Raw genomic sequence first — 19,647 nt, 5'->3', positions numbered from 1 at the left:
ATTCTCATTCTATAGATGAAGAAGCTGAGGTCCAGGGAGGTTCAGCAACTTGCCCAGCATCACGCAGCTTGAGAGTGCCAGAACAGGAATTCTCACTCACGCGGTCCGGCAAAACACAACCTCACTCACAGGGAAAAGACTGCAAATCACAATAACCAGGAAGACATCGTTTCTTCACTTATCAAATTAGCCAAAATATTAAAGTTCGATTAACAATCAAATATTGACGTGGGTATGAGAAAACATGCGTTTTCATGTATTATTGGTGCAATCTTTCTGCAGAGCAATTTGCCAATACCCATATTTTACATGTACTGCTTGATGAAAAATGTATCCTACAGATATACTCACACATGTACATAAAACTATACATACAAGGATATTTATTTTTAGATGAGAAAAAGGAACTCTCATTGCTAGTAGGAATACAAAATTGTACAGAGATAGTTTGGCAGTTTCTTATGCAGCTAAACACAGTCTTACAGCAATGTTGTCCTATGTATTTAAACAACTGAAGTAAACATATGTCCACTTCAAAACCTGCACATGAATATTTATAGTAGTTTTATTCATAATAGCCAAAACCTCAAAGCAACCAAGATGTCCTTTGGTGGATGAATAAATGGCCGTAGGTCCAGACAATAGAACATTTTTCAGCACTTTTTAATTTTCATTAAAAAGAAATGAGTTCTCAAGCTATGAAAAGACATGGAGGAAGCTTAAATCCATATTGCTAGGTGAAAGAAGCCTGTCTGAAAAGGCTACATGCTACATGATGCCAACTCTATGGCATTCAGGAAAACTATAGAGACAGTAAAAAGATCAGTGGTTGCCAGGAGTCCTGAGGAAGGTAAGGGGGTGAATGGACGGAGCACAGGGGATTTTTAGGTGGTCCAATTATTCTGTATGCTATTGGAGTGGGAGATACATCACATGGATTTTCAAAATCCAGAGAAGTGTCCAACACAAAGAGTAAATTTAAACCACGAACTTTAGGAAACAGTAATGTATCAATATTGGTGCATTAATTGTAACAAATGTACCATGTTATACACTACGCAAGCTCATAATAGGAGAAAGTGTATGAGAGTGAGAAAGTGTAGGGGAACTCTGTATTTTCTGCATACTTTTTCTCTTAATCTAAGATTATTTCTAATTAAATAATAAATAAATCTAATTTATCATCTAAGAAATAAATCCATTAAGTTAAAAAAACTTGAGGTATAACATAAAGTCCAGAAAAAGAGGGCTGGTTTAATTTTAAAAGGCACCTGTATACTATGCAATACAATATGCCCAGGAAGAAAATAAAGAAATATTGCTGTATGTGGCAGTATTATCTGCAAGACATATCTTTTTTTTTTTTTTCCCAGAGTCTCGCTCTGTTGCCCAGACTGGAGTGCAGTGGCACAATCTCAGCTCATTGTAACCACCGCCTCCTGGGTTCAAGTGATTCCCCTGACTGTAGCTGGGATTACAGGCATTCGCCACCATGTCCAGCTAACTGTTGTATTTTTAGTAGAGACAGGATTTCACCATGTTGGCCCAGCTAGTCTAGAACTCTTGACCTCAGGTGATCCGCCCACCTCAGCCTCCCAAAGTGCTGGGATTACATGCGTGAGCCACAGTGCCTGGTCTATCTTGAAGAATTAATGCAGAATAGTATCTAAGTGGGATCTCACTTGTGTGGAATATTCAGAGGTCTGAGCTTGTGATTACCAAGGAAGTTTGTGGCAGGTCCATGGAAATTAACATTTTCAGTGGTAACCCACGGGAATTCCAGAGAAGGGTGAGGGTCAGACTTTCAGTTTACACACTATTTGAAATTCCTATCATGAATAAAACAAAAGGCCGAGGTCTGTACTGTTTTAAATTCTTATCATAAGTATGTATTATTTTCATTTTTGAAAAGACAAACAAAATGACCGCCCTGGAGTCAAACAGACTGAAGTATGAATTCCAGCAGTTGAATTCCAGAGTTTAAATGCAGCAGCCATCGTGGGGGTAAGGACAGCCCTCACTATGCTCTGAAGATGGCAAAGCACAAATATGGAAATAACCTGAATCCATGTCCACACTGAGCTACACAGCCCGCCCTGAAGCCAGTTACCACCTAAATTCTTCAGTGGGAAGGTGAACATTCTATAATAATTGTTAATTGTTTAGGTAACTTTCAGTTCAAAGTTAAGTTACTTGCAGCTGAACATATCCTCAGGAAGACAGCAGCTCAAAGAGGCCTTGTGCGCATGAAAGGAGAGAGGAATGGGTGTTCAAGACACAGCCACTTCCTTGACTCCCTCCCCAGGAAGAAGGGAAGCCCAGCCCTTTGCGGGTGTCATGGGGCAAACCACCAAACTGGGGTTCAGCCTGGGAGGCTACATCTGTTCTTGGCCTCACCCAGGAAGGAATTCAAAAGCCAGTCAACAGAGTAAAGTGAAAGCAAGTTTATCAAGAAAGTAAAGGGGCCAGCTGCAGTGGCTCACATCTGTAATCCCAGCACTTTGGGAACCCAAAGAGGGTGGACCACTTGAGACCAGGCGTTCAAGACCAACCTGGTCAACGTGGTGAAACTCCATCTCTACTAAAAATACAAAAATTAGCCAGGCGTGGTGGTGAGCACCTGTAGTCCCAGATACTCGGTAGGCTGAGGCTGAAGCTGGAGAATCGCTTGAACCCAGAGGCTGAGGTTGCAGTGAGCGAGACTGTGCCACTTGCACTCCAGCCTGCAAGACGTCTCAAAAAAAAAAAAAAGATGAAGGCAGACCAAAGGTTTGCACCACCAGATTTGCACAAAGGCACAGCTTAGGGAGGAAAGAGAGGAAGGCCTTTTTATCCAGCCCCTCACTAGGATGAGCTGCATCTGGAGTCAAAGGTGTAAGTGGGGCGCGTGACTGCAGCTCAGGGCCTTGGGAGCCCTCCCCTGCGCCGCCCCACTGGGACTCCTCCCTCCTGAATCCCTGCAGGCTCCAGGGCTCCCAGCTCTGGAGCCAGATGCCCACCAGGAGGTGTCGGCTCCTGTCACGGGCCGCACCGCCCAGGACCATGCCTGGCCCAGGACCCACGCCTGTCTGGGGACACACACCTGACCGCAAACCAGGCCACGGGATCAACCACAAGCCACCCTCCCCAGCGCCGCCCTGCACTATGGATCAGGGTAGGAGATTAGAGTAGGAACGCTGGGGGGCCTATCTGCTCCCAGTCCCTATGACACAGGGACTAAGAGTAGTGGGAGAGGAGGAGGAGAAGTCAGGCAGGGACTAGGCACAAAATTTAAGGCAACACTAAGTGATTCGGTAACCATAAGATAAATAATATTTTAATTATTTTAATGTAGTGTTTTAAAATCAAAACTAATGAAAAAAATGATAAAATATAAAAAAACTCAATAGAGCAGCATCTGACTTCCTGCCCAGCTGTCCTACAGTATCCCAGGTGCCAGCCCCCTGTGTCCACACCCCTGCTGGTTCCTGCCCCACCCCTTCCCCCAGCCCAGGGGGCTTCCACCCCTTCAAGAATTCAAATTCACAAGAAGCCCTTGCCCCTCTCCCTGAATCCCCCCAACTCTGAAGAGAAAAAAATCAAACCAGAGAGTTTTCCTCAAGAGTTGCAGGCTGGGCTTACAAAAGCCACAAAGCTTGCGTACAAAATGACACCCTTGGCCACCATCTCCCAGTCTGTTGACTGCTAAAAATGAGAAGTGAACAGAGGGAAGGCCAGGCAGAAGGCTGCAGGAGAGGGGCCAGGTGGGCAGCAACAGGAAGCAAATCTGAGTGGAGGGGACAATTCTACGCCTCCCAGGGTTCCAGCCCCAACAGAGGCGCCCTACTTGGGCCTTGCTCAGGCCTGGGAAGGTGATATGGTTTGGCTGTGTCCCCGCCCAAAATCTCATCTTGAATTGTAATCCCCATAATCCCCACGTGTCAAGGGAGAGACCAGGTGGAGGTGATGGAATCATGGGGGCGGTTCCCCCATGCTGCTCTTGTGATAGTAAGTTCTCATGAGATCTGATGGTTTTATACGTGTTTGGTAGTTCCTCCCACGTTCATTCTCTTTGCTGCTTCCTTGTGAAGAATGTGCCTTGCGTCTCCTTCGCAGTCTGCCATGACTGTAAGTTTCCTGAGGCATCCCTGGCCACGTGGAACTGTGAGTCAATTAAACCTCTTTCCTTTATAAATTACCCAGTCTCGGGGCAGTTCTTTATAGCAGCATGAAAACGGACTAATACGGAGGGGTCAAAGACAGAAATCTCCTCCTCCAGTCCCTAGCCCTGGCTCTTGGACATGAATCCAGTTCCTGACAGAAGAGAAGCACACAGGCGGGTCAGTGCAGTGTGTCCCCACAGGGGCTCAGGCCACACCCCAACCCAATTACAAGCCATGCAAGAAGATTCTGAAAACATGGACGAGGAGATGGCCTGCCTAAAGCCAGCAGATGGGTGCCACCCACCTGATGTACCTCTCCAGCAGCCTAGCCAACCAGCCCCCAACAAGGGCCACCAAAAGTTAGGACTAATGGGGTGGCCTTCCAGCCTCACCAAAGTCCTTCCATTCACCCAGCAGGACCACTCACAACGGATTTCTCATTCTCGGCAAAAGCAATGGAAACTTGGCACAGCAACCCCAGGAAGATCTCCCTCTGTAAGGAGATGCTCAGATGTTTTGGCTTGTGTCCAAAGAGGGGAAGGACAGGTGGAGAGAAAAGGCCTAGACCCATGTAAATCAGAAATGCCAAGACCCAGACGCAGCCACAGCTGGGGCCTGGTGCGGGGAATGGCCCAGACCACAAGAAGAGAGACTACTGTATGGAGCCAGAAGGTGAAGGCAAGTAAATCCTTGGCACAAAGCGGGAGGAGGCAGGAACAGGGACAATAGATAGCGGGGAGGCAGACAGGTTCTGAATAACCCGGAACAAAGAGAACATGAAACCAAAAAAGAAGAACAAAGAGAAATGGGGGATGGCGATGACAGAGCACCCAGGGCAGTGGGTGCAGGACTAGCAGAGGTCCCCCGACTTGTCCTTGGCTGTGCACACACAGAGGTACTGCAGTCCTGGGGCCATGTTCATAGGATACAGAGAAAGAACACTCTGTCTTTTCTCAGGAAAGCTGCAGGGAAATGAAAAACTCCAGGCAGGACAGACCGGGCAAGCACTGCATGGCTAAAAGCACACACCTTAAAACTAGACACATTCCCCTGCCCTGAGCCCCAGATGTCAATGGCCATATTCTCACAATTTTCATATTCCCTCCCAATAAAGTAGGGCCACGAAAGATGAATTTTAGGATATCCACTTGGGGAGCTCGTATTTTGGGGCCAGACCTGCCTCCTTGCTGAACTATCTCAGGCTTGGAGTGGGAGAGGCCAGGCGGGAGTACTGGAGAGTGACTGCACAAGTGAGCCAAGGTGACATTCACACAACTCTTGGGACAAGGGAGTCAGAGCCCGCCACCCATCCCCAATCCTATAGGCCCATATCACTTTGGTTTCGCTTGTTTCTTTTTTAGTAAACAACTTTCTTCAGGTGTTTTTCTGGTTTATTATTTCTGTGTAGCCACAGCAACAGAACTAGCCCCATGTCTCTCAATCAGGGAGGTCCCCAGCCAGCTTTGGAAAGACACCCATCAAAAAGAGCGAGCAAACCTAAAGAAGGGTTCAATAGGGAAGATACCAGCGGCCAACTGCAGAGGGGCTCCATTCCTCTGACCCTCAGTCACTTCCCAGGAAGCATGCAGAGGAGCCTGGGTGTGCCAGAAACAACCTTTCATAATACGAGATGGACGGGAAAGAGGCCAAGGGCAGGCAGTTCCCAATCTACAAAAGGGCAAGAAGGTGGAGTCCATACTTCTTTCTTGTCTTTTTTTGAGACAGGGTCTGGCTCCATCACCCAGGCTGGAACACAGTGGCACTGTCTCAGCTCACTGCAACCTCTGCCTCCTGGGCTCAAGCAATCCTCCCACCTCAACCCTCCAAGTAGCTGAGGCTACAGATGCACACCACCATGCCCAGCTAATTTTTGTATTTTTTGTAGACAGGATTTTGCCATATTGCCCAAGCTGGTCTCGAACTCCTGAGCTCAAGCAATCAGCCCACCTCAGCCTCCCAAAGTGCTGAGATTACAGGCATGAGCCACTGTAACAGGCCGAGTCCACACTTCTAAGCTTGCTGTTGCTCTCAGACTTGCAGACCAGCCTATGAAACAGAAGTAGGTAGGAGCTGAGAAAGGGAAGTGGCCACGACAGAACCAGTTCTGCTGAGAACGAGGACTCGAGTCAGGCTATGCTACCTTCCTTCCATGGCCATGGGAAAAACGGGTGGGTGCTGTTGGCGTGACAGATCTGGATCTTAACAGATCAGACTTAAATTAATTTGCTCATGATGAAGGTGTGGATTTGGAGGGACCTGGGAATCTCACAGACCTACAGGATGTCCCAGCGATACGTCCTGGGCTTCATACCAGCCCTGCCCTGCCTGACAAGTTGGATGAAAACTGATAAAGGACTAGTCATAGCTTCAGATGGCAAAATCAGGCCAGGCCAGAATGAAAAAAGAGAAGGAATTTAACATGGGCACATGCCAAGCTCTGCATTTAACTAACCAAGACTGCTTGGCATGAACAAAACTGAGACAGAATAACGCATGGAGAAAAGGTCTGGGCATTTGTGGGCCACAAGCTTGCCATGACACGGACGCAAATGTCAGTGGGTGCACCCCCAAATGCCTGTGACTCCCTCTGGTGGTTTCTGTGCACAACTTTGCCCAAAATAGGCCCTACAACTTCATGAGGAGACCTACCCTGGGGCTTCTAGAGCTTCCTAGCCTGCGTGCCAGAGAGCAGAAGTGCCTGGAGGCTACATCTCCACCCCTGGGTAGTCCTTACTCTGAGGTGGGATTGCACCCAGGGCTCCCCTTTAGGGTCTGGCTTGGACTGAAATCACACCCTGCCTTGCCTTGTGTCCCTCCCCTAATTTGCTCTCCCCTCCCTGGTAACTCCAGCATCCTCATCTCAGCAGAAGCTTCTGGAGAACCCAACCCAAGATGAGTGGTGAGGGCTAGGGTAGCCCTCCTCCTCAGTGTACTCTGGGAACTACATTTTCAGAGGCCCCTTTCAGAAGGCACAAGTCCCAGGCAGGGTGCAAAGCTGTGGGCAAAGAACCTGGAAAGGGGCTCTGAACAAGGAACTTTTAAGGAAGTGGGATGTGGGCTTTGATCACAGCCAAGCTAGCAAGGTAAGAGCTGGCCCCTGAATGTGTCTATGAGAGGGGTGCCCAACACTACCAGCCTGTGTGCTGAGCACTAACTCAGTGCCAGGCACTACCTGGGTTACTCTATTTAATCTCCACACCAAGCATGTGAAGGAGGCACCATTGTCATCCCCATCTTACAGATGAGGAAGATCATCAAGGCTTGCAACTTGCCCAAGATCACACGGCTATAGGTGTGGACCCAGATTCAAACTCCAGCTTTAGCCCACTAAGCTACAGTGGCCGACCCCAGCCCAAAGTGTTAGGACCTGTGTGCAGGAGACCCCTTCAGCTCTCGTAAAGTCAGGATCTAACACGTCTAGGGGGACGGAGACCCAATCCAGGTGACACAGGAGGCAAGATCACAGTGGAACAGGCCATCCCTGCTTTTCCACCACCACCAGCACTGTGACCTCAGGCCAGCTCTACTCTACAAGTTTCTTGTGAGAGTGATGGCAGCCTGGGGCCAGACAAGGGATGCATGTCTTGTGTCCTGGACACAAGACAGGCATGCCCAGAGGTGACAAACTCCAGGAAGCCAGGCCTCAGCTGTCGGAGGTCCCGAATGCCACAGAAGGAGAGCAGGTGGGCAGAAGTGGGGATCCCCTGGAGAAGACAGAGGGGGGGATTCCTGCTGAGACAAGGGGCTCTAGAACTCTGGGGTTTATGCTCCAAAAAACAGAATTTACCATGACAAAGTAAACAAGACCAGCCAGGACCGATGCCCCATCCCTGCTAGGGTCTGGCAAAGCTCTGACCTCTGAATTTGTATCTATTTTGAATTCAAATCCAAACACATCAACAGTAAACTCCAATGCCTCCCACAGCAGGGCCTGAAAGGGACCCAGAAACTCTGGCCAGAAATCTAGAGTCCAAGGGGAGGAAATCTGTAAACTAAACCACTGGCCATGCTCTGGGGCCCTAAACCACTGCAGGTATCAGGCCTGTCCCAGGAGAGGTCACAGCAAGTGGGGATGGGAGGGGTCTCCAGTTCCAGTCAGAACTGAGGCTGCAGTCACTCCCGGTAGACCTGTCGGCAGCAGCTGTGCAACCGGGCTAGGGAGACAAAGATCGTGGTTTAACCAGGACAGTGGTCTGGGGCCCCAGCCAAGACACAGGTGTTGGATTCCAGCACCACAAATATTCATCTCAGTGACGATGAGGTGAATGGGAGCTTGGCTGAGCCCAGCCCGGCTGCCATCCTGGAGACCGGGGGCAACACGGAGGTAGCACAGAGTCGTACCCAGCCAGCGTGAACATATGAGAATCTACATGTGACAGAGAAGAAAGTCTCTTCATGAAATGGGTTTCACTGGTCCCAGCCAAACCCTGTGGCATCTGGCCCTTTCTGCACCTGCTGAACATGCCATTCACCTTGTTCCAGGTAGTGGCCTCATCCTCCTCTTGCTCAAACGGGAAACCTCAGCATCCTGAAATGCCTCCTCCCCAAGTCCACTGCACACGTGTGCCTGTGTATGCGTGTGTGTGCACATGTATGAACTCAGTTCCCAGCTGCCCACTCCATTGCTCCTAAACAGGCCCCTCCTTGGCGTCCCCCAGCACATACTCCTGGGCTCCTGCCTCCCACCTCTTCTGCACCCTGCTCTTCTCCACTGGAAGCCAAATGGATATTTCTAAACTGAAATCTGGTACCCCCCAACCCCTTCCACAGTTCCCTAAAGTTCCTTTCCTCAGTTACACCAGGATCTTCACAATGGGGACCCCTGGTCACCTCCCAACCCAACACACACCCCAAATGAGCTGCCACTGCAGAAACTCATCATGGCCCTGGCAGGACTGGCACATCCAAGTATCTGACCAGGCTGTAGCATCTGCCGGGCAGGTCCTGCCCTCCCTCCACCCATGTGGTCCCAACAGGCTGGGGTTTCTGGAGACTCTATGGGGAGCCACGCATGAAGATGGCATATACCCATGTGTCACTCCCCAGAACGTGAGCTGCCTGCTCTGGCACCATACACAAAGGAACTGACAGCCCCAGAATCCCAAGAAGGGGTGCACCTATGCATACTGGAAAGGCACATTTACAGGTGAGAATGGTCCATCGTGGGGCCTCAGGAGGCATCTGACCTGACGCACACCTTTCTCACTTTGTCCTTGTGGCCTGTGGAAATGCCACTCTTGCTTTACAAATTCACCCACCGTTGCATGAGTCATTTCCACCTCAGTGAGTACCAGGTCTTTGAGGATGGGGAAATGTAAGCCACCAGTTTCGGGGTTCTGGGCTTCTAGGTGCAGAAGCAGCCCCAGAAACATGCCAGATCATGGGCCATGACCCCACACTAGCCCTTTGGTCCCTCGCAAGGGTGGACTGGGGGGCTGTGTCCCGGGAACTTAGGATCTTCAAGACCAAGACCCCCAGAACAAGAACACAAGCCGACTCCCGTTCCTCACAGGCCTTGGGAAATCTTTGGGCAACGAAGTCAGACTGTGCCAAACCCCTGTTTCTGTCTCTCCGAGGCCCCTGGCCCCCACTGCCTAGCCTAGGTCAGGTCATGTGGGCAAGCGAGCCCCCACAACCTCACAGCCCCTACCCCGGGGCCAGGGCAAAGCTCCTTCCCTGTCCCCCTCCATTCCTGTGCTCCCTCCTTCCACGAATTACATCAGTTGGGGAGAAATCCTTAAGCCGACAGAATGAGGTGAAAATAGTGCAATTTTAGGCTTTGCAACTGATTTTAGGGCAGGTGGCCACCCATTCTCCCCTTCCTCAGGACAGCCTCTGACACAATGACCCTGGAAGCCTGGCAGCCCTCCGTAATGGTCAGCATCCTCCCCTGCCATCCACAACCCATGCCATGAGCTCAGCCGGGGCAGGGGCAGCCTCTGTCTCATTCACCACAGATCCACAGAACCCAGCACAGAGTATGGGCTCAGTAAATTCTCCTTGTACATGACTGCACTGACTAAACCGGGCACATGCTATGGGGAAACACCCCAGGCTCAGCCAGCCCTGGCTTTGAATCTCAGTCCCACCTCTTCAAGCTGTCCAGTGTGGGGCACAACGGCTACAGCCTTGCCAAATGTCTGTCATTTCATCTGTAAACCAGGATGAAGAGGTGAAGACAGGACAAGCACAGTATGTGGTACACAGCAGGCCTCTGAGAACATTAGTCCCCTTCCCTAAACCCCGGGCAGTCCCTGTCACTGGGGCCTCACACTTTATGTCGAGAATTCACTATTTCTCAGCACTGCTTTCAAATAAAGCCAAGAGTCTGAGGAAGCAACATGGCAGAGTTCTGAGGGTGGAGTGAACAAAAGGTCATTTTTTACAGAAAACTCAGGATCTCCCCTCTGCACAGTGCTAAAGCCCTGTCTCAAAGTTGAGAACCCACAAGGTGCAGAGATGTGGCCCTTGGAAATCAAGCCCTTAAGAAAACAGCCCAGCTGTGTGGGTCAGGAAGCCCCAGGCTGCAGTCCTGTGGTCTGGAGGCAGCCGATGTTCAGGTGAGAGATGTGCCCAGCTGCCGGTGGGTCCAGGGGGCACGGAGCCCCCATCATCCCTGGCCCAGGTCTAGGACAAAGTCAGTGGGCCCAGGCCAGCTCCAAGGGCCACAGCTCCTCACTCGGGGGCCGCACTGGAGCAGCCACAGCAGCTGGGGCGCCGCAGGGACTGCATGACAGCCCGCAGTGGTCCCCTCCGGCCCTCCACAGACAGGCTGTCCTCGCTGGTGGGCGCTCGCTGCAGCTGCTCAAACTGCATCTCCAGGTGCTTCTGGATGGCCACACCGAGTACCTCTGGGTCCACCGCAGCTCCGTACACCTCCCATGTCATGCCCTCAGCATCCCATCGCACATCCCGCACAGGGGATGGCGTCTCCTCCAGGCTGGACCCCAGTGTTACCTCTGGGAACACATGCAGGGCTGCAGGCGCTTCCAGGGACGGACTGGTGGCCACAGCCTTGCAGGCTGCCACTGGGGCCGCCTGCACACCAGCATCCTGGGCTGACAGCAGGGATGCCTCTGCAGGGGCCAAGTCATTGGCTGACGTCATGGTCCACACATCTTTGGTCCTAGAGCCAGGCTCTGGGACTAACCCGGTGGGACCCCAAGGGTGGGCACAGCAATGGGAGTGCCCAGGGAGCCCCCCAGACAACCTACAGTGGATCTTCACCCCATGCTGAGCCTGCAGCCCAGACTCGCTCACTGACGCCACTAGTTTGGGAAAGGCCAGGATCCCTGTGGCAGGTAGGGCATGGCAGCAGCCACCAGCTCCCATCTCCCTCATGCCACAGAGTAGAGCAGCTGGGGGCAGAGCATGGCAGGCAGTGGTAGCCAGCTGTTCAGCGGCTTTGGGCTCAGCTTGGGCACTGCTGCTGTGGGCAGTTGTGTCCCCCAGGTTTAGTGGTGGCACTGACAACTGACTCGCCCCCAGCATCCAGGCTGAGTTAGAAGTCCCATCCTCAGGTGCCAGGTCCTTTTCCAGGCCTGCAAGGGCCTGGCCACCCTGGCCAGAAGTACCACCCGGCTGCAGCTGAGCCCTGTGGACAGGGCTGCTGCCAAGGGCTGAGCAGCTGAGACTGGCCTTCCGAGCACCACTGTGTCCCCGCATCTGGGTGCTACGGACCAGGTCCGAGTGGCTCCTCTGCATAGCAGCAGCACTGGGGGCCCGCAGGCGACACAGGTCACCACCGCCCATGGTGGACACATTGCCCACAGTGCTGCTCCGCCAGTGGCCTCCAGCACTGGGTCGTGCCTCAGGGCCAGAGGCCCGCGCCAGCTCCATGCTCTCAGGCGGGTTCCCCTCTTCCTCCGGGGCCTGGGGTCTGGTGCTGGCCTCGCCCAGCTGGGCCTGCCACACGGTGCTGCTGGCACTCTTGCGGAGCTCTGGCCTCTGTTCCTGGCCTTCACCCAGCAGGCTGGAAGAGCTCTGGGACAGGGGCTGAAGGCGGGGGCTCAGGGGTGCCCAGGGACCCGGCTCAGGGCGGCTGGAGCTCATGGCTGCCTGCAGAAGAGAGAAAGGGAGGGAGTGGAGTTGAGTTGGGTGGCAGCACCTAAGCTGGTTCTACTGTGAGCTCCCACAGTGCTAGGTTCACCAGGGAGCCAGCTTCAGTCCCAGCCTGCCTGACTGGTACTTGCATACGGTTGTACACAAGGCGGTGACAAGACACCAGACACTTCAAATCAAGGTCATCTCACATTAGACACAAGGATGACACTGCAAATTATCTCATCATCAGTCCCAAGCAGTTAGAATCTGCCCTTGGGTGGGGTCCTGGAGGCCGCCACTCTTTCCGCTCTCGACTCTTTACTGGCTGGCTTGTGTGGGAGGGGAAGGGAGAGGGCCAAGTCTGCCGGGGCTTTGAGAGCGAAACTGCAGCCCTAGGGGGTGGGGCTGTGGGATAACAGCTATTAGTCAACCAGTACGGAAGTACTATGGCCTCTTAACGGGCACAGCTGGACAGCCCAACACTGGGCTACTTCCTCCTGGGACTGGCAGTATCCAACTCACTGTGGACAGGGTCTCCTTGGTACAGAGTGGGAGCTCAGAGAAAGTTCAGGGGATGAGGGAGCAATGACTGGAGGACACTGAGAATCACCCTGGGCTTCCCCAACCACCCCCATCCTCCCTGGCCTAGCCTGGCTGAGCTGGCATGTCTCTAGGGTTCCCTGACTCCCACCTCCAGCTCCAGGGGCAGGGAGAGGCCCCACGCGTCAGCTTTTTCCATGAGGGACTCATTCAGCATCTGGTCATTGATTCCACAGCCATCTCCTGAGCCTCTACTGCGTCCCCAGCTCTAGGGCTAGGGAACATGGGATTCATTCAGACTTTTTTGTACTCTTGGGGACAGTGCAGCAGTGAGATAAGATGCCCACCCAGTACCACCAATCAGACCTACCCTGCATGACATTTAACCCCCTCTTGCCCAGTGTACCTGCATCCTCACTGTCCCCCACCCTCCCTGCCATCGCTGTCACTTCCCCCAGCCATAAAGACTACGCTGGCCCCTGACCCAGCTGCAGCCTAGGGCAGCTCTGACCCTCTCCACCTCAGCGTCTCTTCCTGGGGCCCCTTTCCTGACTCTCCAGCCAGGCAGCCTTCATCCCTGACCAAGCACTGGGCCTGGATGGAACAGTTTGGCCAACTGTCAGCCTCCCCACCAGCCTGAAGTTGGCAAAGCCTGGCCTGAGGCCTGCTCCCCTCTGGCTGTCCAACACCCAGCACTGACCTGACATGTAGTTGGCACTCAGAGACTATCTCCTGTGTACCTAACCAAGAGAACAAGCAAATATAAGAACACACCCACAGAGGAGGGCGCTGAGTGCCAAAAATGGGGTCTGAGGGAGGGCCCCGCTGAGGCAGGAGAGCTCACTTAGGGTGAGAGATGAGAAAAGGCTTCCCGGAGGACCAGCCACATAAGTCAGGCCTGGAGTGAGAGAAGCAAGAACGTGTTCAGGTGGAGAGCAGGGTGGGCAGGAGGAAAGAGGCATGAGGGGAGCACTGGGGTCAAAGTGTCTGGGTCACCTTGGCCCTGGCCACAGCAGTGAATTAGGAAGAGCACTCTGGGGCTCCTTGACAGGCAGGAGAGGCTGGAGAAACAGGGTGGGGACAGGAGGCAGCAGCTGCATTTGTGCAATCCCAGTCCTGCCCTCCCACCCTAAGCTGATAAGGACTGCCAGGAAACAACCTCCCCGGCCAGGTGGGCAAGGCTACCCAAGAGGAAATTCGGGAAGGGCTGTGGGACTCGGTTTCTGTGTAATTACAAATGTCTTGGCAGCCCAGCACTCAGGAGACGGCTGGTGGCTGTTGAGCCACAGTGAGGATGATACTGGTGCTATAGTCCCTGAGACTCCAGCGCTGCACAACTTCCTGTAATGATGGAAAGATTCCACCCTGTGCTAATAGGTAGGTACCAATGGCATGTGGGTACCAAGCACTCGGCAGGGGGCCACTGCAACTGAGACACTGAATGTTTAAGTTTTATTTGGATCTAACTGGCCACATGAGGCTAATGGCTACTGTACTGGACTGTGCAGCTCTGAACACAGCCTCAGCCTGGTAAGGATGTCCCATCCCAGCTGCTTCACGGGGCTGAAACCAGACTTGTCCCTGGGAGGATCAGGAAAAGGAGGAGTAGCCAAGAGAGGGTTCTGACCCAGACCCTGCCCTCAATGAGCTCTAAGATGGACATACAAACAAAGGAGGGCAATAAAGCCTGTAACAGCGATGGTAATAACAGCTGCCAGGGCCTGATCACTCGCCAAGGGCCAGGCATGTGCCACATCCTTTGCACACATTGTCTCATGTAACTGTGCAAGCAACCTCTTGAGACAGTCATTATCTCCATTCTACAGACAGGAGAATTCCATAAGCTCAGAGAGGCTTAGTGACCCCCAAGGGCACACAGCTCAGGGACATCTGAGCTCCTCTCCCCTTCGAGCACTGAGCAGGCCTGTGCCTCACAGCTCTCGACCTTTTTACTGATCTGGCCTGGCCCTGCCAATCGTGCTCATGACATGCCATGGAACAAGTCACTGAGTGGATCCCCACCTGCCCAACTGCTTCTTAGCAGCTCCTGAGGCTGCAAGAATGAGGAGGGCGGGAGGTGTTCCTCCTGACTGGGACAGCCCCTGGCAGGGAGAAAACCACTCATTTGCAGGTCCAAGACCCCAGGGAAGGCCCATCTGGACACCTACACAGCTTCTGGCCAAACCCACCACCCTCCCAGGGAGGGGGCCACAAACAGCCAGGCCAGCAGCCTCTGGCCCCTGAGGAGACAGGTAGAATGAGGTCCTCAGACCCCCACCAAGACCCACTGAGAAGCCATCAGCAACGAGCATCCCACTATGCCTGTCTCACCAGAGGGCTGCCCAGCACCCAGGGCTAGTCACCACCCAGAGACCCCTGTGGTGGGCTACTGGTTCCCGTCCCCCTTCCCCCTCCAAAAGTGGCAGGTGACAAAACTGAGGCCTGGAGAAGCTCAGAAATGTCAAAGAACACACGGCTGAAAGTTGCTAATTCAGAACCCCAAGGAACTGACCTGGCCAACTACAACCTGGCCTTCCCAGCTCAGAAGGAAGGGCTCTGAGGGGAGTACTGCGGGAAAGAGGCTTCCATACTGCCTGTCACAATGCTGTGTACTAGGCCAGAGGAGGGGCCTCCCAGGGAGCCAGGTGTGAGGAGGAAGGGGCAGGGCTCTGCTTCCAATGGCGGCTCTTCCCCTTCCTGTGCATGTGCTCACAGGTGAACCCCTAACTTCTTTGAGCCTCAGTTTCTCCAATCTGCAAAACAGAAGTAAATCCCCATCCTGCAGGGTTGTTGTGAAGACTAAATATGACAGCATGCGCACTGTCTGCAACAGTGTTTGTTAACAATAATCTTCTCTCTCCTCTCCCATCAAGAGCAGCTGAAGTTCACGGTATAACAAGTATTAGTACTGGGGGGCAGACAGGCCCTTTTCAGAAGCCATCGAGACACCCCATAGGTTAGCCTCGTCTTGCTTCCCATCCTCGCTACCTTCATCCCATCCTAGAATCAAGTCACCATCAGTGTCCCCAGTCTCCCTATTACCAAAGTAGGTTTCCCAGAGCCTATTTTAAATCTTAACCTAGGAGGCTACGCATGCATACAAGTCTAGAGTCTGCACTTTAAATGCCCAGAACGGCATGCCCACCCTGCCTTTATAACCATGCAGAAGGTTCTGGTTTTGCCCTAATGGGACCCTGCGAAGATCTTTTAGGACGAGATAAAGAAGAGGCATACAGAAGTATCTAAGACACTAGTGTTCTTTGAACGATACCTTAATGTTCTCTCTCCTGCCCCATTTGATGCCGAAGTTGCTATGGCTGTGGCCAATGTCCCGTGGCCAACGCCAGGCTGTCCTGCTGCCTCAGGTTCCACGTGTCGGCAACTGCAAGATCAACCACCTATGTAGCAATCAACCAATGTCATTTTGAGTAAAAAGCCCCCACTTCTCAGACACTTCCAGACTAGCCCAAACATAGAAACCGTTGGGTCAACTTAGAGAGTCCAGCTCCCACGATGCTGCCCCAGCAGAGGAGCCCAGGCCTTTGGGATATGCCCAGGGGGACTACCAAGACCACCACAAGTGGACTCCATCTCAGACGACACTATGGCATCCATCTAAGTCCCCTCTTGGCTTTGTTCGTTTGTTTGTTTGTGAGACACAGTCTTGCTCTGTCTCCCAGGATGGAGAGCAATGGCTCAATCTCCGCTCACTGCAACTTCTGCCTCCTGGGTTCACGCGATTCTCCCACCTTAGTTTCCCGGCAGCTGGGACTACAGGCGAGCACCACCGCGCCCAGTTAATTTTTGTATTTTTAGTAGAGATGGGGTTTTTGCCATGTTGGCCAGGCTGGTCTCGAACTCCTGACCCCAGATGATCCGCCTGCCTCGGCCTCCCAAAGTGCTGGGATTATAGGCGTGAGCCACAGCGCCTGGCCCAAGTCCTCTCTTGTTAAGTGGCAAGCGTTTGGATGATGACTTATGTGTCCAGCAAAACCAAAATAGAAAAAGCAAACTTATACAGTCAGGCAGGAAAACTGGTTCTATGTTAAAATATGGACCTTACCTCTCAGGGACCAGGCAGGAATGCACACAACACAAACCCCCCATAGCACAGTGGGGATACAGCACCCTCCAGGAGGTGGTTTAATCCACCCCAGAGTGAACGGCGATTGATAGGAACACTCAGGGCCAACCCTGGGCAACGCAGCAGGCAGCATTCCTAAATGGAGGGTTTGGAGGAGACAAAACCTGCCCTTCACAATGAACGTGCCTTAAGGGCTACATGCCCCAGGTCACAAGCTGTGCCAGCAAAGGGTTCTGGGGTAACTGTGGGGTCAGTGACCCCATGGATGAGGCTCTGCTCACCAGGAAGAGGCGCCCAACATTCCTCCCCTGGGGAGGATTTGCCCACACTCCCTGGGGGGCAGCTAGGTGGAGAAGGTGCCTCAGCCTAGAAGCAGCCTAGGCGGCCGGTGTGTCCCCATCTGCAGGCTCACAAGCAGTTACGCCCCAGCCTGGGACACACAGGCCCGTTTGCAGTAACAGCGCCTACCCAGTTGCACTCTGCACGCCAAGCACAGGCCGCCCCTGCTGTGGGGCCAAAGGCCTGAACGCACCGCACCACGCAGCCTCGCCCAGCACAGCTCCCTTCCCGCCCCTGCTGCACAAAGCCCACCCGGACTTAGGGAGAAGGGGGCTCAATACGGGCCCGAAACGAGGCTACAGACCTTCTCAGAAGCAAAGGCAGCGACTGCAGGCAAATGGGGCTGTGGGCCGGGGTAAGGATGCGGGGCAGGAGGAGCCAAAGGGCAGCAAGGCTGGGGGCGGGGTAGGCGGCGCAGGAGGCTGAAGGAAGGGAAGAGGAAGAAGGGGAGAGGGAGGAGCGATGGCAGCAGGGGTGGAGGCCGAAGGAGACAGGGTCCCGGACAGACTTGTGAAAAATGGGAGAATGGGCAGAGGAAACGTGAAAGAGGGAACAAGACAGGGCAGGACAATGAGAGGCGGAGAGCGGGGAGTGCGATGCGGTCACCGGTGGCTCTGCGTGCTGGCCAGGGGCCAGGATGCCGGGGGTCTGAGCGCAGGAGCAGGGAGGAGTGGGTTCTAGGGCTCAGCAAGGGGGAGGTGCGGCCCACCACGCCCCCCGCCCCCACGGGCGCGCGCGGAGCCGGCCTCTCACCCTCTCGCCCGCCGGGGCCGCGCATGCCAAGGGAAGCGCTGCTCATGCGGCCGCCACAGGTGCCAGGTGCCGCGGCCCAAGATGGAGCCGGAGCCGACCTGGCCTGGGCCCGAGACGCCGCCCGCCGCCGTCGGCCTGGCCCGCGGAGCCAGCGCCGGGTACAGGGAGGGGCCAGCGGGACCGCCGGCACCGGGGCGGGGGGAGGGGCGGCGGGCGGAGACCTCGCTCACCTGGGCCCGCCCCGCTCCGGAACCCGCCCCCGCCCCGCTGCGCCCCGGGACCTGCGTCCGCGCGCCCCCACTCTTCCTTCCCGACCCCTCCTCAGGCCGGGTCCCCACTGTCCTCGATCTTTTCGGCCCCGCACGCACCACGACCGCCTGTTCTCCAGGCTGCCCGGCTAACCCCCAACACTCTCACTTCCCCGACGCAACCCCACCGTCCCGGGTGTATAGGCGCAGCTCCCCACAATCCTCCAGCCCCAGACCCAGCCCCCCAAGTCCACCTCCTCGTAGCCCCGCCCCCTCGCTCCAGTTCCCTTCCGCACCACGCCCCGCATTGAGATCTCCGCGCCGGTGGCTACCCCTTTCCTCTCGCCTTCGCCATCCCAGCCCCGCCTCTCACAATTATCTGGCTCCCGATCCAGCCCACGAGACCCCCTTCCTATAGGGCCCTTTCCTCTAGGATACCAGGCCTGGTCTCCACTAGCCTCGAATTTTCCAGCCCCAGGTCAGAAATCGTGGACCCACAGTCCCATCCTCGGAGCTCCACCCTCACGGACCCCAAACCTCACTCCAGTCCTTTGAGCTCCATGATTCTGGCCTGACCTGGCCCCCGGAGCCCTCCACCGCCCCCCAAGAGCCCAGCCTTGATAGACTCCTTCCCCAGGGTTGCATCTCCAGCCCCGCCCCTGAAGACCAGTAATCTACTACCCCTTTCCCCGCCCACGTGCCTCTATCCAGCCCAACTTGAGGCCTTCAGTCTCCCTGCTGCGCACCCCAACAGCGGGCGAGGGCAGTGACCGTGCGGGGATGAGCCACCTCCACCGGAGCCCGCCTTCTTCCCTGCAATTCTCCGCAGCGCCGCCGCGCCTTTCCGGTCCCACGACGCGGGGAGCCAGCCCAGGCCCTGGGATCGCCAGGTTCCACACTGAGGCTGAGGACCTAGGCGTACCGTTCCCTCAACGTCCCCCAGTTTCCACAACCGCTGGCCAGCTTCAGGGCGCAGGGACAGGCAGCCCCGGCCTCCCTCCACCTGCAAGGGGTTCCTGCTGTCCACCCAGGGCCGCATGGTATGAGGTACTGTACTATCTCTGGGCTCCAGTATCACATAATTGGGTCGCAGTGAGAGGTAACAGCGTGCTGGCAGCCCTCGCAGCCCTCACTCGCTGTCGGCGCCTCCTCAGCCTCGGCGCCCACTTTGGCCGCGCTTGAGAAGCCCTTCAGACCGCCGCTTCACTGTGGGAGCCCCCCTCTGGGCTGGTGGAGGCCAGAAACGGCTCCCTCTGCTTGCGAGGAGGTGTAGCGGGAGAAGCGCTGGCGGGAACCGGGGCCGCTCGCGGCGCTCCCCGGCCAGCGCGAGTTCCGGGTGGGCGTGGCTCGGCGGACCGAGGTGCGCCGGGTCCCCCAGCAGTGCCTGCCCGCCGGCGCTGCGCTCGAATTCTCGCCGGGCCTCAGTTGCCTCCCCGCGGGGCAGGGCTCGGGACCTGCAGCCCGCCATGCCCGAGCCTCCCCACCGCTGTGGGCTCCT

At 54.8% G+C, this 19,647-nt stretch overlaps 1 protein-coding gene across 6 annotated transcripts; it reads right to left on the bottom strand.

Moving 5' to 3' along the window:
• Positions 1-3,292: 3,292 nt before the first annotated feature.
• On the bottom strand, positions 3,293-18,372 carry GPRIN2 (G protein regulated inducer of neurite outgrowth 2). Of its 6 annotated transcripts, none has more exons than XM_045399943.3 (4): positions 17,902-18,372; positions 16,789-16,944; positions 15,997-16,107; positions 3,293-12,200 (listed from the first exon to the last, which is right to left on the bottom strand). In XM_045399943.3, exon 4 carries the CDS (start codon positions 12,192-12,194, stop codon positions 10,818-10,820), a length of 1,377 nt encoding a protein of 458 aa, XP_045255878.1. In that variant the 5' UTR covers positions 12,195-12,200; positions 15,997-16,107; positions 16,789-16,944; positions 17,902-18,372; the 3' UTR covers positions 3,293-10,817. The 6 variants fall into 6 exon arrangements, with proteins under 6 accessions (XP_045255878.1, XP_015311569.2, XP_015311567.2 ...); XM_015456083.4 differs by lacking the exon at positions 16,789-16,944 and adding an exon at positions 13,426-13,465; XM_015456081.4 differs by lacking the exon at positions 16,789-16,944 and having other exon boundaries at positions 15,997-16,123.
• Between the last annotated feature and the right edge of the window lie 1,275 nt (positions 18,373-19,647).

This window comes from Macaca fascicularis, chromosome 9, assembly GCF_037993035.2.
Source record: "Macaca fascicularis isolate 582-1 chromosome 9, T2T-MFA8v1.1".
Lineage (NCBI taxonomy): Eukaryota > Metazoa > Chordata > Mammalia > Primates > Cercopithecidae > Macaca > Macaca fascicularis.
This window is presented reverse-complemented; position numbering and strand designations above follow the sequence as displayed.